Source organism: Barbatula barbatula (assembly GCF_947034865.1).
Source record: "Barbatula barbatula genome assembly, chromosome: 14".
Taxonomy (NCBI): Eukaryota; Metazoa; Chordata; class Actinopteri; order Cypriniformes; family Nemacheilidae; genus Barbatula; species Barbatula barbatula.
The window spans coordinates 6338562-6366396 of record NC_136777.1 but is presented as its reverse complement, the minus strand read 5'-3'; the positions used below and the strand labels follow the sequence as shown (position 1 = coordinate 6366396).

Sequence of the window (27835 nt, the reverse complement as noted above, 5' to 3'; positions counted from 1 at the left end):
TTTAGTCTATTACCACTTTTTGAGAAGAACACACGCACGCACGCACGCACGCACGCACACACACACACACGGTCACAATGCTGTGGTAATGAAATAACATTTTGGGCTGGATAGACTTATCAAATAATAGTGCATCTTATGTTTACATTTGACTGCGAAGTTTAAATTTCAACACTTATTCTTCAGGTGTTTGCACTGCACATACCGATCGGCGTATGACAGCCAGAAACTGCGAGCCTTCCGAAACAGACTGTTTTAATTCGCTCTCGCGGTATTATGATGTATATAATGCGCAGCCCCGCAGGAAGTGGTCGTACGTATCATTCGAGCATGGAGGCAACTCCTCCTTCAACGCACTTTGGTCCAAAAGTCTTTGGAGTGTAATCCATCAACATTAACAGTTTGCCTGGAAAATTACCTAAATTGATTTCTTGCACGATGGGGTTTGAGGACTTTATTATGCCAACCATTGAAAGTGTCAAGTAAGTCAAACTTAATAGCGATGCATGCACGTTTTAATATCAAAAACGTCATGGGATTTTGCCTAGTCATTCCAAGATCGGTACACGAAATATTACTACATCACTGCAACTCGTCTGTACAATTCATTCTGTGTAACTTAAGTTGTACATTAATTTACATTACAATTTTCTTGTTGTTACGTAACTTGTAAGATTTCATTCTTTTTTCAGAGAGACGTTTAGCAACCTGGATCGGTCTAAACTTAAGCTCTTGGCACTCTCTTCTGCTGGGGTCGGAGGACTTTTGTGCTATTTGGCATGGAGGAAAACTTCCAAAAGGATGCCAATAGGGGATGGGTGGTGGGGAGCAGGTGACAAACTTCTAAATGAGGACGAAACTCTTCACACGTTTGTGGTGAAGACCTCAGAGGAAGAGATACAGGTGGGTGTACACATGGGTATGGGTGTGAACATTACTGTTTGTATTGAAGGGCATTATCTTGTTTTAAATTGATGATTTAAGCATGATCAGGACGAACCTCTCTAATGAATGCCTAGGTTCTCTCTTCCTGCTAGGTCAGTGTTACTGTGACAAGGGACTTCTTTCCATGGTGTTTGAAAACATCTTCTGTTAGCACACACTTTGTGTATGTGTTACTGTATTGTTTCAGGGAAGTGAGAAAGAAAGGAAAATTAACGTCATGTTTTGATTTGTATTATAGTACATGGCATGCCTGTCACCTTTGATAATCTATAATACTATATAGTATGTCTTGACTCCAGAAGTGTTTAAGAACTTTGTATTCTTGTTTATCTATTGATAACCAAGCATGTGAGCTTGATCTACCTAAGGACCTCTGTTAGCATAAATATCACTGTATCTTGAATGAAGGCTGGTCGGCCCGTGGAACTCCTTGAGAGTGTTGAAGCTGACTTCTGCTGGCAAAACTACAAACAATTTTCTTGAGTAAATGTTATTCTATTAATTAAAGTCCTGACTCGATGTCTTCTTACATCACAACTGATCGACGCGTCTTTTACCTTTAAATCCCCTACGGTATAAACATTATTTTACTACAAATGAAATGGGTTTTGTTATCTGTAGTACAAATCATTAATGAAAGTGTGAAAGGCAAGGCAGCATTGACTGGGTGAAGAATGATGCATGGATGACCTAAAACTCTTTCTTCGCCTATAAATTCACAGGATCTGTATAGACGCATTGATCAAACACGTTACACAGACCCACTTGAGGATGGCCGCTTCCATTATGGATTTAACTCGACATATCTTAGAAACGTGGTGTCCTATTGGAGGCACCAGTTTGACTGGGGGAAACAGCTGAAGATGATCAACCAATACACTCATTTCAAAACCAAAATTGAGGGTAAGAATTTAAATTCTTTCCACATTTTTAAGCAAAATTATGTTCGATTACTCATATTTTGACCTCACTGCTGCCTCTTTTCAGGATTAGATGTTCATTTCATTCACGTGAGCCCTGTTCAGACACCGGGAAAGAAAGTTCTTCCACTCATGATGGTTCACGGCTGGCCTGGTTCCTTCTTTGAGTTTTACAAGGTCCTGCCCTTGCTCACTAAGACCGAGTCAGATGTAGTCTTTGAGGTTGTCTGTCCTTCCATTCCAGGCTACGGCTACTCTGAAGCTCCACATAAACAAGGTACATCTACCAGCATACGATGGGATTCTATAGTAATAGCATGCGGCATAATTCTAATAGACATTCCACAATGACCTTGATGTCATAAAATAGTATATGAAGTTGATTTATTTATTTATTCTTTTTATTAAATCTGGAGGATTTAACTCTATGGCTGCTGCCCGGATCTTTCATAAGCTCATGGAAAGACTGGGGTTCACCGAGTATTACGTGCAAGGGGGAGACTGGGGATCCCTTATAACCAGCAACATGGCCCAGATGAAACCAGAGTGAGATCAATTTTACCTACCATAATGACTTTATTTATATCCTTATATACTAGTAATTCCTTTCAATCATATTATCTGCTTATCCATGTCCCTTTCTGTTATGTACTGTAAATAAATATCCATTTCTCTATTGTTCTCTTTTAAAAAAGGTGTGTTCGTGGCCTTCACTTGAACATGATCACTGCTAAGACTAATAGCGTTGGACTGCTCTCCATACTTGTTGGTCGTTACCTTCCGTTCTTGGTGGGATTCACAAAGGAAGATGTCAAACGACTCTATCCTTACATGGACAAGAATATTTATGAAATGCTGAGAGAATCTGGTTATTTACACATTCAAGCCACTAAACCGGACACAGCAGGTATATATTATATTGTGCTGCATTTTAAAGATATTCTAACTTTTATAGATGCATTTTATATGTATAACAAAGATTTTGGGTCAGATGTGAATTTTATCGACACCTCATCCAAAGTTTAAATTTTATCAGTTGATTTTTTTTTGTTGTTGCTTCGAATCAAACCAGTGGCCTTGCATTGCAAGCAGTTTATTTACAATTAAACTTCTGCTGTAAAATATATGTAAGCATTTTGTTTGTCCCTGCAGGATGTGGACTGAATGACTCTCCAGTTGGATTGGCTGCCTATATCTTGGAAAAATTCTCTTCCTGGACTGACTTGGCAAACAGAGACTTGGAGGATGGGGGTTTGGAGAGGTAATACAATTTTTTTTTACGTGTAATGTGAGAAAATAGCTGATACAGATATAAGTGTATGTATACATTTTACACACTGATTCATTTCCCTGGGAAGGAATATAATTTCCACCCACTGCAGCATGGATGTAGCGCATCCACGCTAAACCTACAAACTGTGTCTAGTTTATTTATAATTTACAGGCCTTTTCTTTGACACAGAAAGTTCAGTCTAGATGACCTTCTTACAAATGTCATGATCTACTGGACCACATGTTCCATCATTCCCTCGATGCGCTTCTACAAAGAAAATCTGAAGAGAGACATTGTGGACAGTGTGTAAGTTTAAGTCTTAGTAGCTTCAGTGACCTGAGGTCAAGGCTCATTCAGAATTTTTAATTACATCTTCTAGTTAGTAACATATTAGTGATATCTAAAGCTATTCTCTTATTTCCCTTTAAGCAACAACGTGATTGTGCCCACGGGCCTGGCTGCCTTTCCCAATGAGCTAGTCCATTGCCCTAAAACCTGGGCCAGCTCACGGTTTAGAGATATTCGTTCCTACTCTTACATGCCAAGAGGGGGACATTTTGCTGCCTTTGAAGAACCCCATCTTCTGGCTCAAGACATCATACAATTTGTGGAGAAGGTAGAGAGTAAAAGGCGCAAATAACAACTTTACTCCAGACTAGAATAAAGTTGCAATTCTGCTGAATGTTGTTCATATATTTCACAATATTATTTAGTCAGTCAAATCTAAGAAAAGCAAAGCTCACCCAGTTCTAGTTCACAATTTTTTATAAAATATAATTGTAAAGGTTTCTTTGCATGATATATTTCAGACACATTCTCTTAAGAATAATTGAGTTACATGTTTGTGATGTGAAACTGACATCAGTAAAAAGTTACATTGTGAACCTAGAAGATTCAATTATCTGTGATGAATAAACAAAATAAAATTAATATTTAAACAGTACAGATTTGTAGCACCAAACTCCATTGTGTTCATTTAAATTGTATACTGCCACAGAATTGTTTAGTAAAAAAAACATAATTTACTGTTGTTTCAAGAGATTACAATCATCATGCACATTAATTTAGAAGCTGCAAATGAGAATATTAGAAGTCCACTGTACTATACTGTAAAATATAGAAAGATAAAAATGGATTGTGATCATGTTAACATGTCATAAATAATCTAAGGGTTTAAAACATCCACACAATTTGTGAACAAAGTATAGAAACAACAGCCAAAATACAGACACCGTGATCCCTGAGAATGGAGTGAATCTTCTTCCAACATTCCCTGAAATCTGTCTTTATTCCCTGTCTGTCTAGGCCACATTTAATTTTCATTTACAGAAACCTTTCACAGTGATGGGAACCTGAAACCATATATAATCCTCCAGGTCGTCTCTGTTGCATTTTTGTAGCTCCCCAACGAGTGACAAATCACTGGCTATAGAGATGACATGTCGTTTCACTTTTGTGGGAACCCTAAAATTTACTTTTGGTTTGAACCCCGTCACGCCACAATCCCGGTGACCCAGAGCCATGATGGTGGTGGCCATCATACGCATAGACTTCGCATCTGACAGAAGGTCGGCCACAAAGAGCGTGCGGAAGAGCTGTCTTAAACATGCTGAAGTCCTTAGGGTGTTTTCTCCTGCCCCGATGGCTACAGCTTCCATGTTGACCTCGTATAGCTCGGTGGGGATAATGGTAGAACCTCCCAGCATGAAAAGCACACGGGGGACCTGGCTAAGAGAAAACAGGGCTTCAAGGTGGGCCAGAACTTCGTCCAGCTCCTGCAATGTCCGCTGGCAATGACGCCAATCCAAGCCCCCTGAGGTCTTCACAGGCCGATGGTTCACCACACCCTCTGTCTGCGAGAAAGAAATTGTATAAAGTCACACAATGGATAAAATGGAACACTGAATAATAATAAATCACCATGTTTATTAACATGTTAGCAGTTTTACCTGTGTGGCATTATGCTGTTGTTTCTGAAGGAACACCATTTGGTCATAAGTCATGGGCAGCTGTTGCCTCTGATAAAGGACACACTTAAGAAGCTCACAGACAAATCTACAGCAGCCGTCCTGTGTGATTCGCCCTGGGAAGACGACGGTCACGCATCCCTCCTCTTTTGCTTTTCTGAATATTTCTTCATCATCATCAATATTGTGTGCAGGAACAGCTTTAGCGTCACTATTATGCTGACTGCTGGAATCACTGCTTAAAGTGTCTATTTGCTGGCAACCTTAAAATAACAATATTGAACATTTATATTAAAACAAGGAATATCAAGAGAATTGTAAAGGTATCATAATTTACTCTAAGATGAGAATAGACAGGAAATATAGCTATTTAGCACGAACCGTAACCGACTGCCACTAACGTTACCTGGATCAGAACCATCACAGCCTTGTCCTGTTCTCGACTCTTTTGGGCTCTTAATATTTTCTTTGTCCTCTGGAGCATTACAAGACTCCACAACAGCCATATGCCTTTCTGTATTACCAATGTTATCAAGTAAACACACACGTTCCACTGGTGAGTGGTGAGAGGATTCGGGATCATCGATATGGCAGAAATTGTTCCTTGCTAACGCTCCATCTGTCGAAACCTTCGAGTCCACTTGAGTTCCGCATTGATCGACGTGATTAAGTTTGTTGTGGGAAGCCTCGACAGCGTAAGTATATTTGATGACAGTCATATCTTCACTCTCAAACGCTGCCCTTCTTGAATTCTCTTCCATTTCTACTGTTTAAATTTACCCTCCGGTACTGCATCATGGGAAACACGGAAACCGGAAATCAATAGCAGTGTAAAAGTCCTCAAGATAACGAATGTCAAAAATAGAAATCATCTGATAAAATAACGGCAGAATGTTGCAATTTTAAAGTGCCAATTTTTATACATAAATGTACAAACGCATTATTTTTTTTAAATATTTTGTGCCCTTTGGGGATTCATACTAGAAGGCCAAAGACCTTCGCCATCTACAGGTTGAATATTTTTATGTATTCTGTCCTGTTGGGATAATGAACGTTATTTTAAAGATACAAATTCATCTTAGAAAACATATTTTACAAGTACATTTTATTTTAACAAAGTTGAAGTGATATATTGCGTTTGAATATTGCTTGCTTGTAAAGTTTTAGCTTAGGACATTGTCTTTTAAAATAAGTTAATTTTAAGGAATAAGTGAGAGAGTCATATTCAGGGTTTTTTCATTTTTGTCCCACCAGGTTTGGTTGGTTTGGGTCTTTTATGTCTCATATCTGTTGATGGCCTACTATTTCCCTGTTGGTCAACACTCTTGCATAGATCTTACAGGGCCCACTACAACATTTTGGGGGTGAACCCATAAGATATAAGTCTTATACTACACTTCTATGTCTATTGACATAATGCTTTCAGAGAGCAGATGCAGTATATTCAATCTGGCTCTTTGTGTGCATTTGGTATTATCTGGGATAAGACGTCTTATCTAGGCAAAAAGACATGTATGGCCGGAACACGGTAGGCCTACAGCTACTTTGGGGTTCAAAGGTAAATGATTATTGATGAAAACAAAGTATTCTCCATTATTGAACGATTTCAAATAAATATTATATTGACAAATTCAAATGTCAGGATTCAAACATGAGTGAAATTTTAAGATAAAAACAGAACATCTACAGAAAGCGGGAGAAAATAAGTGGCATCACTAAAGTTTGCCAAGCATGACACAAGAGTCTCCAGTCTTTTCCAGCGCTTATCCGCTCACTCCCGCGGTTGCTACCCTACAAGCCTCTAACGCCATAGACGCTCAACCTAACCAACGTCAAGCGTGACTCCGCTCATCTGACCGCAATCCATCCAATCACAACACCGCTTCCGCGTACAAGCCGACCAATCATAGCGCGTTATTTTATACACGGCCTCCACGATAACCACGAAGGTAGGTTGCGTCGCATCACAGTATACCCACCAACTACAAATTGACAGTTACTCAGGTGAGGCGGTACGCTACAGGAGCTATTTCACTTTCTCTTGAGTTTCAGCGCGCATATCACTGTGAGCCTGGGGTTGATTAACTCAAAACCCAGTTACCAGAAGCCCTCACATCACGGCACCATGAGCAAAAAGAAAAAGGAGTGGAGAGCGGAGAAAGGTAAGGCTCTTTTAGACTCGTGTCTTCCGTCAAAAGCAGGATTCAGAAGATAATGTCAGTCTGCGTTTTGACACTCGCGGTGTTCATTTTGGGTTCACGCGGTAAACGGGACGAGAGGAACGTGTTGAAATAGACGCACCGCTCTGAGAATCCACAACATTGGCACTCGCACCTTCACATGCAGGTAAAGCGTCTGTACGGGACGCTGTTATTCAGGCCCTGATGTGTTTAGCGTTTGCACCTGTTTGAATGAAAACTGCTATTACTATTCATGCAGTGAGCATAAAGCTGAGTTAGGTTTATTTTGTGTCCTTGTAAATAGATCATCAGACGGACACGTTTGATTGATGCGGTCAGGCTGTATTTTATGATAACAAATACAATCCTACGTTGTACTTCTCATGAACTCGAACAAGGCACGTGCCACCGGTACTCAACAGAGCCTGTAGCTGTAACAGGTGCATTGGGAAGTAGTTGGGATGCAAGCACGATATGAATTGTACATTTTTGGGGCTCTTAATAGGCAGGGGCTATTAAATGACATCGTGAATATGTCATGCAGGGTTGCATAGTTTATACGTCTTCGAAGTAAACCCAAGGATCTTCTGGTGTGTTGAAGTGGGTCTGAACTCGGCAGCAAGTTTTGCTTTTAAGTGTCAAAGTTAAACTCCAGTAGTGTATCTGAAGGTTTTGCATCATTTGACACACACAGTCAATTTGATCATTGATGGGGTTTTAGTTTAGTTAACGCTGAATGAATAAGATGCTTAATTGTCCTTTCACTGTGTCACAACAGAGATACTTGATGGCATGAGAACGTATTGCATTTTTGACTGCATTATGACGTATGTTTGTTACTCTCTTAAAACACTTATATTTGTATGACCAATAGGTTTTATTTGATTGTTAGATTCATGAGGTTTGCTGTGTGTTATGTATTTGATATGTGTCCCCTGAAGTCGCAGGGGGGGTTATTGCCACCGGTGTTATTTCACACACTATAATGACCCCCCACCCCATTCATTATAATGTGAAAAACATAATTTAGATAATCAAAGTGTAAGCAATATATAAATAATGTCATTATAATTGCGATTTCAGTGAAATGTTTAGCTGACATTCAAACTATTTAAAAAAATCATGAAGTACTCATTGTGCTCATGAAGAGGCGCTTTTGAAAGAAGTCATTGTTGGTCGAAGATTGGCGAGAGCAGGAAGATAAAAACGCAGACTAAATACATCAATAAACATGGTTGGGAAAAAACACGTAGGGACACTCGGCATGAACAAATCGGTAGTGTTTGTGATATTTAATGGCGTAACCTCTTGTCTTTGAATTGTTTTAATTTAACTTATGTTTTTACAAAACATCTGATGGCCGGTTATATTGGCCCATTTATTTAACATGTAAAATTTGGGCAATTAAATTGAGCTGCTGGAAAATGAATGCTGACTGGCTTCTATTGAAATGCCACCATAGGGGTTTATCTGAAACAAAAGTGAAACCAAAAGAACAAGAGCAAACTTGCCAATGTGTGGACATAGAATGAAGAGAGGAAGACGGTAGTAAAAAGATTGTAGATGGAAACCGTGCTTTCAAAACTACTCTATGCCATTTAATAATCATGGCAAACCTATGGTCACGTACACAATTGTCTGAAATCAATGATTTGTTTCAATGAAATCCCCACCGTTTACTACATAGAACTGATTGTATGCGGCCTGGTTCTGTGTCAAGCATGCACTTTGGGCCTGCAGCTGTATTCTGAGCAGTGTACCCTCATTAGCCTGTCAGTTCTCACACACGCTTAGCCGGCTGCCACAATTACCACTCCAAAGAGTACCACTCTGACAGCAATGCACAAAGATACTCGCAGATGTTCCTTTATGAGCCGCTCTAGTTCTATATAAACCGATTAGCTGTGCTTCACAAGAAATCTTCCCATGATCTATCTGTTTTTGATGTGTGACGCATTCTCACACCTCGTCTTCTGTTCCACAGAACGCTTACTCAGCCTTTCAACCCAGGATAGACGCAAAGATTATCGGGGCAACTATCTGGCACTGGACAAGATACCAACCTGGGCAAATCAAGAGAACAGTACAGGTAAATCTCAACACCTGCAGCCAGTTGTTTTTCGGCATAAGGGGTTGTGCTGTTTTTTTTTTTCTTTCTTTCTTGAAGATTCACATTGTAAGTCCTTTAGTTTGCGGAAATCAAAGTGTTTTCATTTTCACATGGGTACATAGGTTGATGTCAAAGTACAAAGGTAACTCAAATTCATGCAGCTTTTAGGGGTTGTTTTGCGCTCATTCTGCCATTCTCAAAAGGGTACCAGTTATTTCATGCCCTTCTCTGCCAGCAGCCATGATAGCCACAACTCCGCATGCAAGTGTCTTGCTGGCCTTTTTAAAGAAGAGGACACATGGAACATTCTTGCCCTGACAGCTCAGATGTCATGGCTTATTTATGGTTGATCCTGGCAAAAGCTTGAAAAGGGTGTCAGACACTGTTCCTGTTTGTACACCTTTATTTGGTGCTGGATTGGTACTTTGGTATTGTTGTGCTTTTTGCTCCAGTTTATCTGAGTTTAGTTTTTGTAGACTGAAAGGTCAGAACCCAAAGGCATAGATCCAAGACACTGTTTATAAATGTGGTTTTTATGGACTCAGATAAGGTCTTCAGTGACGTAATGTTAAATTTTTGTGAATCGTACACAACATTCTTTGTTTGTAGTTTAGTTCTTAGTTCATATCAGTGCAATGTCTAACCACGTTCTAACAATGTGAGCATGTTACCTGAAAGCGAAGGGTCCTTCGCTTGAAAGTTCAAATCACTTATTGAGCCAACATTGCTGTTCCGCTTGTATCTTAATGGTGCCACAGAAAATCGAATGTATGTTTAGTCTCTGCACATCAAGTTGGTAGATTGTTCATTTGCATTTATATTTAAACATTGTGCAGACATCTGTATCCAAAGTGACTTGCAATGCATTTAACTTACATTTTTTAATAAGTATATATATGTTCTCTGTGAAGGCATTGTTTTACACTTAGCACCTCTGGGCCATCTCATATTTAGTTTTTGTAGTGAAAGGTGTCATAAATGTAACTTGGGCCATTTCCTCTGCCTCGGATGGACGCCATCCTGTTTATGCTTCACCAAATGGCTACGTCCAGTGCCAGCAGGCCTGGAGATGATCTGAGAGCTGGTGAACTGGTTCATGGATATTAGGACTGTGTATTTGCTCCTAGTTTACCAATCTAAGATTACTTCTGCATGATGTGCTATAGACCGTTTTGCAAATTAGCATTTTGAACACAGTTGTCTTTACCTTTGCGTGTGATTTCAAAAAAAGTTCCTATGAGATTGCATAGGGTTGACCAACTGGCCAATGGCAGCAGTGTAGACCTGATGGTTTGGACGTTCTAGCTGTTGGGCTACTATCTGTTTTGCTAACCCATATGCACAGGGTTGAGTGCCAGTAACTAGCCAGATCTGATTTCATTGGTTCCTGTTCTCTCAGGGTTCTGGTAGCTAAAATTAAACTCTATAGAGTGCATCCATTAGGTGACTTTGCTATCGGTGGATATGCTTTACATGCATGTAATACATGTCAACATTATAAGTCAAACAAAGGTTTTTCCTGGCTCAAAATGAGGGAGAGGTAGTGCCGTCCTTATCTTGTACAAACACGCATACGTAGGCCTACTGTACCTTAAAGTGACTTAACCAAACACTTATCAAAACATAAAAATACGATTAAAACGATGATCATTGAATTATATAAAACATCACTTTTGTTCTACCAAACATAAATGTTTCGCTTTTAATTCTTTTCAATTAACTTAGCCCACAAGAGCCAATTAAATTAATCAATCTTACTAATTGAGCAAAGCTCATTCACATCTTGCATTGGAATGATTCACTGAGATCAAATATTCGCTTGTGACTGAAAAGTTTCAATAGTTCAAATGAATCCGTCCAAAGGAGCCATTTGTTTGCGAGTCATTCTGATCGCAATGGCAGTCTAATAATGATTCATTGAGCCAACAGCACAACTTATAACATTACAATGATGAACGCCACGTTCATTTGAGAAACCTTTTAAGAAATTGAATGTACTTCGCACGCAAAACAAACAATATTTATCTGAACAGCCGTAAAACACATCTTATACAGCTCCTATTCGCTCTTGTCCTGCAACTTTGCTGCCTCACTCGGCTGATAATTACAAAATTTTGTCTTGACTACATCTAAACCAAATTCATAAGAAATTCACAAGACACCATTGGACAGATGGAAAAATATGTCAGTGTTTGCCTTTATATCTGAGTTTTTACAAAGATGTAGATCAGTGAACTGTTGAGTCAATGTGCAGTTGTAGCACTGACTTTCATAACGTTTTATTCTCTGCTCCGTACAGCTACAGAGGATGAAGAACAGAAGTCTTCCTCCCTGGCTGACAAAGTGTCTCTGTACAAAGGTGACATTACTATTCTGGAGGTGGATGCCATTGTAAATGCTGGTGAGTATTCTGATTTTTAACCAATTTCTGTCCTACAGCCTCAGGATCAGCCTGATGACCAGTTGTTGTATTTTATGGAGGCCTTAAATAAATTACTTGTGGTTGCATTTGTTGAGCTGGCCCTCCCTCTAGTGTCCGTAATAGGTATAGGCACAACTACTTATTTTGATGATGCAGTATACTGTAGAGCCATTTCAGTAAATGTTTTCTCTGTTTAGCAATTGTATGTAATGATTAGTGGTGGTGTTATTTCTAAATGATGAGATATGTGCAAATTTCCTCTTTAGAATTAAACGTCAAGTCTGGTATGGGAAGACATCAAACTAATTTGTAAAAAATGCAAATTTTACTTGCAGAGTGAGATTGTTTTGCATCTTTCTGGCTTGTTAATTGTCTTCTCGAATTGTATTAAATCTATTTAAGTCGTGCCTGCTTTCGTCTAGTTTGGCAACTCGAACCTCTGTTCTGAAACGAAAGCGCTGGTTTAAGTTGTCTTCTGTTGTGGTAAATGAGCAGGTTGACTTGAAAAGCTGATTGCTCTTGGTGATTTAGTATGTGTAGTCTAGCAGATGCTTGAATCCCTGATTACATTGTATAGAAAGTTCCAGATCTTCACTCAAACTGTTCCTCTCCACATTCCTGACCACAGAAGATGATTGGAAGTAATGGACGTGTTGTCATTTGGGTCTTTTTGATGAACGTGCGTGAAATAAGATTTTTACTGGTCTGTTAAATTTCGTCTGAATTTTGAAATCTCATAATAGCCGTTTTGTGCTCTGTACTATCAATTTACAATGATTGTTTGCGAATGATTGAGTGTCTATTAGGTTTTTTGCTTATCTTGCTATAATGCAAGCAATATGCAGCTGTGTCGTGTAGCAAATGTGATGTTTTTTTGTGTTTTTGAGAATTTAATCCAAACTTCAAAATGAAGGACTATTGTAAAACAATTCAAGTATATTAGGAACATACACAATGTTTGGAAAATACACAATAAATAAAGTTAATAGAGGGAAACATAAGAAGGTTTTTATTGTAATTAAAGTTTGACTTGACCTTAGTACAGTAAAACCTTGCAGAAAGTTCAAAAGGTAGTTCAAAGAAAACAGGAAGTGGGAGAACACGCTGAGTGGGCCGCTGATCTAATGTGGGCGTCTGACACAGTTACGATGTGAAACTGCCTCTGTAAGTAGAATGAATCACGTGTTTGGTTGCACTGTGCAAAAGGTTCTCTCAGTGCTCGTTTCAACAGGTTCTTGGCGGATCCTTCACATCAGTGGTCACATTTAAGAACGCAGAGCGTTTTTGTAGGGTTTGTGAGATTGAATTCGGAAAGTAATTGGTTTAAAGGCTCAGAGAATGAAGGAGGTGACTTATCATGCAGACGGGTGGCTGTTCATCCATCATAGGCCACTGGCCTAGGCCAGGAAAGTAATCGCATTAATGCTACAGTGCTGTGGTCTCACTTTTAAAGCCCCATTTTGCCCGAGCGTTTTGTTTACAACAGTTAGATTGTTTTTAATTTCAAAATGCTCTACTGTTGGAGCTATAGAAATGCTCAACATTATAAAAAAAGGTGGGTGAAGCGTGTTTGATTTTACTGATCCTTTACGATTCCTTGCAGACTTGAATCATCTAATAGATTTGGCATCTTGATTGGGACCCTTTTGACTTCTTCTGTCTTCCTCATTGTAAGTTGGATTTTTCATGCGCAAGAAAATAACACCGTCTGATTTCAGATGTCTGTACACACACGCCCGACTGTCTTCGCTGCCCCCAGAACTCGCAGAGAGAAACCGTTATAAAAACTCTGAGAGGAATGAAATTTAGTGATCATGGTTACTTTCATGATTATGTGGAAAAGTTGATGCAGAAGTCATCAGACCATCATAAAGTCTCTCTTCTCCTCTTCATCTCATTGCCACCCCTCTCCCATGAACCAATTTACTGCATGTAAGGTTGAAGAATATTACTGCAATAAAAAACACTCCTGGGTCCTCTTGGCCAAAAGGCCTAATTCAGATCAGGTTATTACATTCCATAATGTAGGCTTGAAGACTTTATTTGTGAGCAGGATTAGCTTTGCTTCCTAACTTTGCTTCATTTTTAAAAGAAATGGTTTCCCCAAAGAGTCATAGAGTGAATATTTATCATTTTTTTAGGGGGAAAAGTAAAATTAGACCAAGAGGTGACAATCATGTTCTTGTTCAAAAGCTTTTTTCTGTCATTCTGGTTCAGCGTGTTGCCGTATTCACACTTTTGAATTAGCTCACCGAGGCGTCTCTTAGTAATCACATGTTCTGCATTGCCTGACATCTCTGAAATGGATCTGGAACTAAATGAATTACCATATTTATTTATTTTGCTTGGATACTATTGGCCAATTTGTGCCAAGCCATTCTTGCTTGGATTTCGGATGATTTTTTTTAGTACACTAGGCTGATCAACAAAATCACTCACAATATGAAGAACTGCCCCTTTTGATTTTGTGGTTTCAACCCCCAAAAATGATTTATTTGAATCCAGCATTATTAGTTAATAAAGTGTGCTGCTTGTACACATGGACCATGTAGAGTTTGCTTTGGAAATGTCAGGCGGCATGAAATTAAATGGCAACAGTAATTAATTCTGGGCGGCGTCATGCCGCATGCTGAGAGAGGTGAGGCTGTAAGCACGTTAAATGGGTTTTTAAATCACTCTCTGGATGGCCAATTATTTTTTCATAGAAATACATTTCTTGTCAGAGCTGCTAATTGAAATAGCAACTGACACCAGGGTCGTGATAGGTGCGAAAATTTTAATTGCTATTCCTTTCTAGTTTTCACACAAGGTGCCGTATCGCTAAGCAAACAAAACAAACACCAAATAAAAAACGTTAAAATCTGACAGGACAGTCAGGTGATAGAGCTGGTAAATATAGAGACAGAACTTTTAGCAGAAATCTCTGTCTCTAAAAAATATCATTACATAGTGTGTTCTTCATCTCAAACAAACCGGAGTTATTTAAAGCGTGAGCGCTCCTTCATTTGAAGATGCAGGCCTTTGTGCTGAGGTCGGCAAAGTGACGTCTTGTAATTGGGGAGCTCTTTAAGAGAGAATCTGAAAGCTTTGTCTCTTGCCCTGTAGCGTGGCGAGACTCAGCCACAGATGAGAACAGTAATGGAGTCTAATGCACTCTGAACATTAAATGTTCTATGAGTCACGAAGCTTAATGGAAAGCACTTGCATGTTTAACCGAAGACGGGCATCGACTCTTTTGTAATTGGCATTTGAGAGTGAGAGAAAAAGAAATGCTCATAAACACCACTGACAAAAGGTATAAACGGGCTTCATCTAAAAAACAAAGCCCATCAGAGCTTATTTAGCTAAAAGCTGTTGTGAGAGATGTGTTAAAGTCTTATGTTTTTATCTCCTTTAATGTGTGTGATGTTTTTGTTGGTTTTGTAAGTGTTGGTTAGGGCCAAACAGAATTTGTATTTGGAGAATTCCAAAGCAATGCAGAAATTAAAGTTCTACATTTTCCTGTTCTTTTCGTACAGCAGTTAACGTTTCGTTTGGGAGAATTGTTTTTGTTTTTGTAGTAGTACTAGACTGATTTACACTTTGTTTACCATGTGTAATTCTTTTAAACATGCTTTTAAGGAATGGGTCACCTTTAAAATGAAAATTCCGTCATCATTTACTCACCCTGTTATCATTTTAAACCTGTGTGAATTTCTTTCTTCTGCAGAACACGAAATATATTTTGAATAATGTTGGTAACCAAAATCCATTGGTCCCCATTGACTTCTATGGTGTGACACAAAACCAATGTAAACGGGGACCAACAGTTTTCTGTAACTATCACTTTTCAAAATACCTTCTTTTGTGTTCTGCAGAAGAAAGAAAGTCACACAGGCTGAACTATTCCTTAAATCTTTAGCAGTGTTCTGTACCCAAAATGATGAGAGAGAATGTCCTGAGAGTTTTCCATCTGGTCTTAAAGTCTTACATAAAATGCATCTCGCTGAAGTTCCTTAGCAGCAGTCCGGGTTTCAAGGATGTTTTTCTCTGATGTCTCTGATTGTTTTAGGGCAGGGGAGCCTGGACAATTTGAGGACTTCAAGGCTAAGTCATTTTCAGCAGTATTGATTCTGCGCTGATGTGAGCAAGACCGAGTGTGTGTCTGTGTGTGTATTGAAGAGGTTTTCTGCAATGAGGTGGCAGCGTCTGTGTGTATTTAGCTGGGTGAAGAAGCAAAGTGACATTTAGGTCTAGTACTCCTGTTTGGCACTTAATAAAATCTGTTTTTGATCAATTGCTTTACTGGCCTGTAATAATATTGGCCATTGACCCTCCAACGCACGCACGCACGCACACACACACACACACACACACACACACACACACACACACCGTTTAAATCCACATCCATGGTTTGGGTTGGACAGTAGAAATTGAGTTGATGTGCAAACTGGTGATTGTTGCAGTGTTGCATCAGGAATGAAAATCGATGCCACGGCCCATGGCAGTTGCTGCTCTGATGAACAGTGAAATAACTGTGTATGTGTGTGTGTGTCTGAAGAACTAAATTTCCCCTTTAAAAAGTTATGTTTTACCGTCAGCATGATGAGATTCAGGCACAGGGTTTTCCCACAGCACATGTTGGTAATATAACACACACATAGCTTAGTCCCTTAAAGGGACAATTCACCCAAAATATAAAATTCTGTCATCATTTATTTACCTCTTCTTCCAAATCTGTATGAATGTCTTTGTTCTGATGAACACAGAGAAAGATATTTGGAAGAATGCTTATAACCAGACAGATTTTGACTCTCATTGTAGGAAAAAATACAATGGTAGTCAAAAGTGCCCCAGAACCATTGGCTGTCCTAAATTCTTCAAAATGTCGTCTTTTGTGTTCAACAGAACATCAAAAAATATAAAGTAAGTTTTCCTACTATGGGAGTCAAAAGGGGGCAAGATCTGTTTGCTTATAAGCGTCTTCCAAATATCTTTCTCTTTGTTCAACAGAACAAATACATTTAAATGATTTGGAATAACATAATTTTCATTTTTGGGCGAGTTATTCCCTTAATTATTAGTTTAGGCACTATAAAAATGTTCAGAAAATGCTTTTGTCCTTCACCATGGGAGCCTAGAGAATGACAACACTATTTAACATCCTCATACATAAAAGGATGACAGAGTTGTGAGGAACTGCCAACAGCAAAACACTCACTTGTTACTCGGATTCTTAGACAACATAAAAATAGAGACTAAGGAGAGATTGCATTTATTTACTTGCCCTTACATTTTAGGTCAACCTGAACCACTCAAAGGATACAAAAGAAAATTGAAGGAATTTGCATTTCACATATAGAAGTATTAACTCTCCCTTGAGTGCTAAATTAATAATAATAAAGTAATAAACCTCCAACATTGACTTTTTAGGATGTATATGTTTACAGAGCAACATTTTTAGTCCGATTGTGTCAAATGTTCATGAATTGTAGACCCTGCTGTCTTACAGATTTAAGTCTTCATCAGGACGGGGCTGCCGTTTAAGTCTTTGGTCTAAAGGGGGCACTGTGCATCCACAAGAAACATGACCCGACTCCAACCTCTCATAAAAACCGCCAGCGCTCATCTCTGTTGTTTTGACCAAATCCACAGCGCTTGTTTAGATAGCTGCTTGTATTCCAAGGATGTCGCGGTTGGGACGGATGCCTCTCGTCTTACTTTGGTCTCCGATTACAGGGATGAAGGGAATGTAGCTCATGGGTTCTGAACATCTCAACATGTGGGTAGCTTTGGATGTGTAGATGCTTTCCGGTGAGATGATAAATATGCAGAAGAGACTGGGGTAGTGTTTGTTCGGAGTGGTTAAAATATTGCAGAAGTTTGATTATAGAATGTTTCAACTGCTGTCAAGAATATAATAAAGATCTGAGGTGAAGAGCGTGAGAGGGAGGGGTTTACTTGCACTTACCAAATCATGGTGTCATTCAAATCGATGTGTTTAGGACATCTGAAGATGCAGAAATGCAGGGATAGTGAGAAATATGCTAAAAGAAGCAGAGGGCTGAATTTATTCATTGCATCAAGAGAACATCCCAGTGCTTTTCTCTGAAATCCATTTTCCCATAAGTTGCTCTGAGCGGTCACCTGCTGGCTGGTCATTGTGTGTGTTGCCGTTCGCTCAGAATTTTCCCAGATGTGGTCTGGTTTCCTCATTCCTCCTTGCCTTTCAGCCATTACGTTCATTTCGATGACTAATCGCTAGTTATTTTGACATTCGTATTACAAGCGATCAACGCCACAGTCAGAAAAACCGTGGGCCTTAGCAGAAGTGGTTATTAGGTGCTTGGTTACATGTCCACGGTGGGAATATTTGCCGTAATGGTCCCTCTGAACATTTTCATAATGGGCAGTTCACCGCTGCACAAATAGATTTCCAAAACCACGTGCTATTTTTGAAAGGGGTTTGTTTGCTCAGGTCTTTATTTTTGCCTGGAAAAAAGACATGTCGGTTAATGCAGACCACCAATGGGCTTATCAGAGTTACGCCTTTCAGTAATACCCCTAAGCCTATAATACAATTGTATTTTCTTTCCCCTTCTTAGCAAAGGACCTCTCCCAGCATTCCACGCTCATTTCATAACAGCCAGTCATTCCCACTGTATGCTTCGCGTAACTATTGAAACGACGAGCAAACGCTCACCAGATCAAATATTCTCGGCATGGATACAAAGCGGAGTCTTTTACAAAGTGAGCCGCAGAAGCCCCTTCGAGGGGCCCGCAATGAATTCTGGGATAAATGCAATTGAAGTGAGCTTTAATTAACAGGCCATAATTATAAAACACTCAGTGTAGAGCAACACTTTAATGGGTGAAATTTAGTCTGTATATTTAAATTGAAATGCGGCTGCACTCTCCTTCGGTTGGTGCGTAACTTTAGCTGCGCTTCTGAGCACAATTGGAGATCAAATGGTGGTATGAGGAAATTGATTTTGATGGTGGTGTAGCTATCCTGCACTTTAAACAGATGGAATTGAACGGATCCGATCTTTATGGTTGTTTGGACCAACCTCCGGCTCGCCTTCATCTGTATGCTAATGCCAGACGAATGGCGTTTGTTAGGAAATGAGTTTCAATTTACTTGACAGGAGTTATTGTTCTTACTGCACTACCGCGTCAGTGTGCTACGCTGAAAATGTGTGAAGGACTGAAGTTTAATGCTGATATGAGCAGATAACGTTTCAAAAGTCTGTATTTCTGACTAATAATACTTTGGTATCAAATCCAGTAAGAGTTGTGTTATGCAAAGATGACCTGGAATTGACAAAACTTTGTGCCATATTGAATTTATCCACATAAGCCACACTTAAAATGTATGAAGCATTGCATTACGTAACAAAATATTAACACTAAAAACTATTTTCCTTATTTTCTGTGTTTATTTGCTTTTATTTTCTGTGTTAATTTGCTTATTTATTTGCACACAGTTTTGCCACGAATGTATCTTTCAGTCTGTGTTTGTTGATCGGCCTGGCTAGTGGGTAATAATATAAAAAAACTATAAACTATTAGTTAAATTTTATTGTATATACATGTTTTTAAATAAACTATTTGTTGAAGGGATCGTGTAGCTTTGTTTCATTTAATTTTAGCCAAGTATGGTTCTTCTAACTCAAGATAACACTGCCTAGACATACTTTTATCTTGCTTATGAAATGTACTTATTAATTTATTTAGCTAGTTATCGGAAATAATCTACATGGACTTGACCTTTTGATGCAACATTCATAAAGTTAAAGTTTTGTTCAAGTGTCAAAGAAATCTACGTAGGTTAGTGAAAGCAAAATTTAAGTAGCCTGTATTATTTAGTGCATGTGTCCATTTCTAATAGCATCACAAAATACTTAATATACAATTTAGTGATGTATGAAGTAAATAACACTATTGGTCACTTAAGTTAAGCAAAAATGTTTTTTTTATGAACATGCAATGTTCTTTTATCTAGATAATAAAGTGGACGAGCAGAAAAGTGTATCTAAGAGAGAGATAACCATCAGTTCCTTTGGATATATTGGGAAATGGCTCATTTGTGTTGTGTTAACACAGTTATATGGTTCATTAGCTTTCTCTGGCCCTTCGTTGAACTCAAGATAACACATGCCCTAAAATTGTGTTTTCAATTGTGTGATGGGCCACAAGATCCAATAAAGGTAATGCCCTGCTCTTCTTTATTGTCTAATTTGTAACACCTGAAGTCTGCTTTAGTATATTTATTTCCATGTTTTTGTAAACAGGTTGGTTTATGATTCCATTATGTGGTGCGGTTTTAAATAAGTTATAGCTAGTAGCAGAACTGTTTGAAGTTTATTTGATGCGTGCGTTATACATACAGATTGTGAGACTACAGGAATAAGCAACGGAAGTGGTGTGAAGTCTCTGGAGCGCAGGGTCATGTAGAGGAGACGAAGAAATTCTGTCGATTCCCAGCATTGGAGGAGTTTGTCTACCGCAGAGCATTCAGATGTTGTGACCTTAAGCAAACCGCATTTGTTTAACCTCCACGGGCTTTTCGGTGCATAATGGAATTATGGCTGCTGCCATTACCGTGATGAAATGGCCAAATAAGTGACTTAAATGTAGCCTATAAGCGGCAATGCTTGTCAGCAAGTTGTTTTGTTGCCCTTTGATTGCGTGGTTGGCAAGCCCAGCCGTCCAATTAAGAGAGCCAACATGACAGGCACAAGTCTTTTAAAATGTGCCAGAATTAGAAAAATGTACTATAGTATTTCAACATACTGTGAGAGATGAAAAACATGAAGACCTTATGTAGTCATGAGCTTGTGAGGTTTTGTTCTGTTATTTTATGGAGAATATAGAGAAATGACTGGAATTCATAGCAGGTCTGGTAATACGTGGAGTTGCATCAGATCGAATTAGTCAAATTGTGCATTGACCTATTATATGAAAATAACTTAATTTATTTCATATTTTCATAACAATAGAGGTTCCATGCATATAAAACATTGCCATATAGATGGTTTCAGCGAAACCAAAGAACCGATAACTGTTCAGTAGTTTTAATTTCATTTTACTATAGAATAAAATATTCAGTCTCTTCATCACGATGTAGACACCGTGTAATTAAAGGGATAGAAGATAGATCACACAAAAATCACCCCTATTACTCATCCCAACCCATCCCATCTCATCCCAAACCTTTGTTACTTTCTTCTGCATAACACAATATAGATATTTGGAAGAGAATTATTAACCAAACATTAATTCTCATTGACTTTCACTGTAAGGACACAAAACTACAGACATTTCTCAAAATATGTTTTTTGTGCTCTACAGAAGAAACCGTCATATACAGGTTTTGAAGGTTAAATAAACGATGACCGAATAAATTTATTTTGTAAACTTGTTCTTTAATAACCATACCTCATGCATATAGTATTGTGACTGGTTGTATTAATGTTGCATTTGTAGGTTGCGACCGATTCCCTCCTATTCCAACGGCTTGGGGCATAAAATCATACACTTTGGCGGTGACTTGACTTTTGTCAAAACACTGAATTCTTTTTGTTTTTCAGCATCAGTTTATGTAGCACAAGTGTTTATAACAGCGGTGTAAATTAGAATACCAGATTCACTGATCACACGACGATGAAATCATTGTCATCATTATTGATAGCAACTTTTCTGTCATTGTTTAGCTGGAAGCCTTTTATCTCCGTGGCTAAGACAGAATGTCACTGTGTTAATTATCTCTAGTCATCTCCTGAGTTAAACACGCCACAAAACATCAGAGGCTTCATTCTTAACAACCCAACAGATACTCTCAAATGTCTCAACTCTAATGAAACAGCGAGCAGACTTGCACATTCCTTAACACACACACTCTCTCTCTCCCTCCCTTTCTCTCTCTCTCCATCCGTCTCTTTTGCTTTCTCGACAATCCTTCCGGCAAGCAGGTGTTGATTGATTTGAAAGAATGTCATTCGCCGTTTTAATGTGAGAGCGAAAAAGAGGGAACAAGCAAAAGATGCAGAATAAATGTTTCGTGCATTTTTGTCATTTGCTGTTTTTTCATCATGGATTCTGTTACTCTGACAAACAGGAAGACAAGGTGTCTGTGCCTAGTAGGGAAAATGTATTTATAGTGCTATTCTCTGCAAACAGCAGAAAGCGGAACAGCAAGAACAGCAAACGAGCGAAACTGAGACATCGTGTCCAATCAAGAAAGCTTAATAGTCATTGTTGTCCGCATGCAGCCGCGCTGAATGCTGTTGACCGCTGTCTAATGGCCTCGGTTGCAGTGTTAGTCCCAGCTTGACCGAATACAGCGGCCTACTTTAATGATTAATTAACGTAGCGTAAAGTAGATGCAGTTTAAATGGCTTAACAGGAAGTGACAAGGCCACACCTGCTGCCCTGTAATCCTGACACATATACAGAGCATTATTTCCCACCCTCTATTTCTGGTTTCCACACTCGTTGCTGAACGCGCAGGTTTTCTTCTCTCTTTTATTAACTTGTTTAAAGCTCCACCGCATTAAGCAGTGAATGAAGGCAGTCACTGTTGGACGTCAAACGGCCTGTTGTGAGCAACGTTACAGCTATTATGCAGAATCCACAGGTTTATTTTTGCAGCATTGTAGAATTAACCTAAAACTGAGTTTTTTTTTGGAAGTCTGTTGCTGGATTTGAGCCTGTATGTCTGTAGAAAAGCAAACCGTATTGTGAAGTGAATGTTGAATGTTGTTTAAGAGCTCTGGTTACACACATCATTGTGTGGTCTGAGCTTTAAGATTTTTCTTTTTACCATTTTTCTGCCTATTCATTGAATATTATTTATTATTGTAATACTATCTTGTTTCATATTTGTTAGTTCCCCTTCTCTTTGTTCACGTCTGTTTGTCTTTGAGAAGCATGGCGGATTTAAAGCTAGGGTACGCTGTCTTGTTTCTTAAAGTGATTGTTCCCCCAAAAATCTTTTCTTTATTTCCTCACCCTCATGTAATTCCTGACCTTCCAAACCTTTCTTTTGCATAACACTATATATATTTTGAAGAACGTTGCTAACCAAACAACACAAAATATCATCCTTTCAATTCCGTTGAACAAAAGTCCTTGGGTCTTGAACTATCGAAGACTAGTCAGAGTTTTAATGACAATTCTAGTTGCTGATATGAAAATCTGTGGTTTTGCACATCTCTGATCCGTATAGCATCCATACTCGCAGAACGAGCCCTAAACATGAGGGCCTGATTAATGTTAGTAGCCGAAGGGCTGCCGGTTTAATTGAAAGAGAAGCCGTGATGCATTGGTGGCGAATTGACGGCTACGTGAGATCAAGAAGGCGAATAACAGAACCTCCGAGTAATTTACACTGGCTAAGAGCAGGCCCCATCACGCACAGCCTCTGTCACATTGGTTTTTTCACAGCGTCAGTTACTAGCAAGGGCTAAACATGGAATAATTGCTCTCGGTCGCCTTGGTTTTTAAATGCGCCGCTATGCCTTCATCTTTCATGAGCAAGGGGTTCTGAAGACAATGTGGGGTATGTTTGGCAGCGTAGAGAATAATGGGGGAGTAAGACATCGTCCATTCCCTAACAAAACTTTTATTTTTATCTTTATTTATCCTTCTCTTTCATCTTCATTTAATACCTTTTCTTAGACTAACCAAAAATGTATATTTAAATGTTTTATTAATATTTGTTGATTTTATATTTTTTTAAATCGAATTGTAATACTGAAAAAATTTGGCCTAGTACTAGTTTTGAATGGCCGTCAATGCAGGATAATGTGTTTTGCTTGTATAGTCATGTACGAACTGACTTGCTTGTAGAAAACATTGCTGTAGACATTTCCCGGGAAACCTTCCGTTAACATGAATTTATGTGTTGACCACAATGAATGCTTTATGTGATTTTTCATTTTGTTTTTAGTTCATGGAAAGAATACCGGAACATCCCTTAAATATCTTTGAATCAGATCTGTATTTCATACAATGCATCTCTTTAAGAGTGGGTCAGAGATCCTAACTTTTAACCACAACAAAGGGTCTTTTATGGAGCCACGTTGTCTACACATTAACCAACTTTGTACAGCACATTATTTTCACATTTTGCGTACAGTGTCTCTGCTCCAAAGCAAGCAAACAGAAAATAACTCTTGAACCTTCAAACCCAAAACGCAGTATGAAGTTTCAGCAAGACGACACGTTCCTCTAAACTTGCCAGAATCTGACTTGCTGAAGAGAAGCATCCATCCCTCACTTTTGCCCCGGGAGAGCCAAGCATTAGCTACCTCTCAGGATTTGTAATGCCGAGCGCAATGCAGAGAGGATTTCTGAATGGAATTGAATGACACTCTCACACTGCCTTGTCTCTGGAGTCTCATCAATGTCAGGCACAGGAGCAGACCTGCCTGTCATCTCTGATATAGAAGCTGTCACGGCTGTAAATCGAGCGCCTAGCCCAGGCCGCCTGTTGGCCCTGCAGAGGCGTTGGGAAAAAAAGCACAAATTAAACAAAATGGCGGATGGCTGTAGGTTAGATGCACGCGGGACAGCTCCCTATTGACTAGCAGTCTTTCAGTTACGAGAGTCAAACCTCACCAGCTCATAAACACCAGCTGCTATTTCAATTACACTGTTCTGCTGTGCAATTTTAACATGGATGAAGAGACTGCTGTTAGCGTTTGCCAAAGGAATTTTGGATGCGGTGGGAAGTGCGGTAGTTTTTGAGTTAAACATTGGAATCTCTTTGCTTGTGCTGTTTAGTGAAATATTGTTTCCAGTTTTTTGGACGGCAATTGCCGTTGCAAGCCTAGGTGAAAACTAGAACTATTTGGTCGTTTATCGCGCACCATGTGTTCCAGTTAAAGTACCGTTCCAATCACCAACATTATTCAGGAATACCATTTACACGTGCTTGCTTGACTTGATTTTGTATTCAGCTAGTTAAGACATTGGATGTTTGGGTCATTTTTGCCGGGTCATTTTATCTAGTATCGGATAGCCATCTGACATTTACAGGCTATCACCGGGTCATGTCAGTGTGCACTTATGCATTCAACTTTCTCTGATTTACATCGGGCAAGTGATTCATCATGCGGCCTTTGCCTCTCTCTCTGCACAAGGGCATCATGGGAGTCTGAGAGCCGAGGCAGGTAAGGCAGGAAAATCAACATGCCCCCCTTTGAGCTCCCATTTCTAAAGATGAAGACCCGATTTCCGCTTATCTATTCATGTATTCCTTGTCGGAGCCTTAATGCATGCAGCTTCTTCTTCAATCTATTTTTTTCTCCGGGAGGAACGTGGACTGTCTGTCTGGTTGTATGACTCCCGTTTTGGGGAGTGTTGGAAAGGGCGTGAAAGATGCGCTCACAGTTTTGCTCTTTGGCAAAATTCTAGGCAAGGGGCTAAAAAAAACTGATAACCAAGATGGGAGGATATTAATCATCATAAAAAGACAACGCCACTGTGTCCTGCATAGATCTAAAAATGTGAGATTAAGTACACTTCGGGATGAGACGCGTCACAGTGTCCTTTAAAGTCTCCTTGACAACCACATCTAATGGCACCTGCTCCTCAACGATCGCTCAAGCACCCTTCCAAGCGTCTGATCCGTGTCATAATCAGATTGGAAAATGAAGTTCGAGGCCTTGATTCAGGATGAGCGCCTAAGTGCACAGCGACAATCCGGGCAGGAGTTGGAGTGGCTGTTAATGAAATGTTTTGAGGTTTAATGGAGTGGTCCAGGATTTGATCCTCATCCTTAAAGTGGTTCACTTGCTGCCAAACAACCACAAGGTTATTTCTTAATGGCACCACACGTTTCCCTCACTCGACCATGTATAGATGACTAACTGAAGATGATGTTTATGTGGTTCTTTTACCAGCAGGGAGCATCAATGGCGCTTCTTAGGAGCGGAGATTTCACTGGCTTGATGGTGTAATTTTCTTTAACGGTTGTTTCAATTTCCTCACGTTTTCTTAAAAACATACGTGCTCACGGTCCATTTGAATGTGTTCCAGGAGGTTTGCTTTTCGGCATAAGCGGTTAGATCTGGTTTTCATTATGGAAAAGCACTGATTATAATTAGTGGTTAACAGATTACCCCGAACATTACCCTCTGATTACAATGTTTTTTCAGCAAGGCAAAGATGGATGGTGTTCCATTTAGTGGCGTGCATTTTTCCTTAAATTGTGCCCTGTTGGCTGTGTTTACTGGGGCAAACGTCATTGAAAACATTTAAGAAGAGGAATTCTAATGCGTGACCCAGCATATAACAGAAAACATCAATGGAAATAAAGCTCTAAGGAGAATGTTTTGCAACTCTCTTGATTGTAAGGCAGTCTTCAAATACCTAGTTCCTCAAAGGTTACATGTGTGATTTGCATATATGTTATACTATATATTACACTAACACAAAAAAGGCAAAAAAAGAAGACAGAACGAAACATAAAGAAGAGTGTTGTGGTTATATGTTGTTAACCAATAAAATTTTAGTTTACTTTGAAAACTTTCTATTCATTGAAATCAAATATTATATTGCCCTAAAAGTGATTGGAAAATATTAAAATGCTGCCTCAAAAATAAGCTGAAATAAGTTTAAAGCACAAAAAATATTTTTAGAATTATTTCTTAATTAATATTATATAGCAACTTAAAAACAATAAACTCATATATTATAAAATCACTAATTTTTTTATACCAAAATTGCTAAAACTTAACTAAAATAAACATAAAAACTACAAATCTAAAAACAAAAAGCTAATTTAAAATATGAATAAAACTAAATGAAAAACTCAAATCAAAACTATAATAACGGTCACAGTTAAAAATCTGAAAAGAAATGCAACGTAGACATTAATGGCGATTCGTCTACATAGTTGTTTTCTTTATTGGAATAAAATATCTTTTTTGTAATGAGGTTTGAAAGAGGTTTGGTGGTGATGAAGATGTTGAGTTACCTTGGTTTAGTTAGCTTTTTATTTCCGATGTATTCTGATTTTATTTCTTTGTAATTGCGCTTTCTGTTGAGGGGACCAGTGTGATGCTAACATGGGGTGGACCTACAGAAATGCATCATCACTGCAGCACTATGTAGTCTTTTGACTGTATGTACATTTTCTTGCACTCTTTTACACTCTCGTAAGATTTGGCCATCCACTTTGAGAAATCTTGTCTATGTGTGTATAACAATGGTATGTTATATAGTGTCACAGAAACAAGATTCAAATGAATTAAATTTATTTTGAATTCCATTGTTGATCTTTTTTTGCACTTTATTTATACAGTAGACAAACAGGGCAAGATTATGCCATCCACCAAAGTTGGAGAAAGTTTTCCGCTCTAAGCCAGTATGGCGCGCGTTCCACTGTGGCTGAAGTTGAGCTGATTTATCCCATAACCGACTGCCACAAAGTGTTTCTGTTACGGAAGCAGCCCTGACTTCAAAAGGCATTTCTCTGGATAAATTGCCATTTGTATAGAGAGGTGTTGACTGACTGGAGTTTATTCATTCATATATGCATTTATGACTGCTCTGCTTGTCTTTGGAGCCGGGGCCGGGGCCCCGCAAAAAAAAGGCGGAAGATGAATACCCGATAGCTTCTCTCCCCAGACATTGTTAAACGAGAGAACGGGCAGTTTACAGCAGTGCCACAGACTGCATATTTTATAAATGAGTAGTGGTGGGCACAGAGGAATATCCCCTCTCCTTTTAAATTGAGCACCAACCCGCCTATTTGATTTTAACAGCCACTTTTAGGTCCTTAACCTGATGGTGAGTAAATGAGAAAATCTTTATTTTTGAGTGAACTATTCCTTTGTTTCGAACCTATATAAATGTCATTGCTCTGTTAAACACAAAGAAAGATATTTGTAAAAATGTTAGCGATTTTCTGTTCTGTGACATCCACTACCATAGTGGGGAGGAATTATATTTTGTTGTTCTGTTGAACACAAAGTGAGATATTTTGAAGAATTTAGGAACACAAACAGTTCTGGGGCACCTTTGA

The 27835-nt window shown here is 38.9% G+C and overlaps 3 protein-coding genes across 5 annotated transcripts in view; 2 read left to right on the top strand and 1 right to left on the bottom strand.

Annotated features, from left to right (window-relative positions):
- Positions 1 to 311: 311 nt before the first annotated feature.
- ephx5 (epoxide hydrolase 5) lies at positions 312 to 4080 on the top strand. The gene is made up of 9 exons (XM_079473561.1): positions 312 to 482; positions 693 to 903; positions 1668 to 1848; positions 1933 to 2142; positions 2282 to 2411; positions 2561 to 2772; positions 3018 to 3126; positions 3328 to 3444; positions 3568 to 4080. Exons 1-9 carry the CDS (start codon positions 439 to 441, stop codon positions 3776 to 3778), a joined length of 1425 nt encoding a protein of 474 aa, XP_079329687.1. The 5' UTR covers positions 312 to 438; the 3' UTR covers positions 3779 to 4080.
- mad2l1bp (MAD2L1 binding protein) lies at positions 3828 to 5955 on the bottom strand. The gene is made up of 3 exons (XM_079473562.1): positions 5512 to 5955; positions 5088 to 5368; positions 3828 to 4991 (listed from the first exon to the last, which is right to left on the bottom strand). Exons 1-3 carry the CDS (start codon positions 5864 to 5866, stop codon positions 4458 to 4460), a joined length of 1170 nt encoding a protein of 389 aa, XP_079329688.1. The 5' UTR covers positions 5867 to 5955; the 3' UTR covers positions 3828 to 4457.
- Positions 5956 to 7026: 1071 nt separating this feature from the next.
- Positions 7027 to 27835, top strand: part of macrod2 (mono-ADP ribosylhydrolase 2) — a 436267-nt gene continuing 415458 nt past the window's right edge. Inside the window, exons 1-4 of one of the 3 annotated variants that reach the window (XM_079472325.1) lie at positions 7027 to 7054; positions 7158 to 7267; positions 9270 to 9374; positions 11695 to 11796. In XM_079472325.1, coding sequence (XP_079328451.1) covers positions 7231 to 7267; positions 9270 to 9374; positions 11695 to 11796 — 244 coding nt within the window. In that variant the 5' untranslated portion in view covers positions 7027 to 7054; positions 7158 to 7230. The other 2 variants (XM_079472323.1, XM_079472324.1) reach the window with 2 other exon arrangements.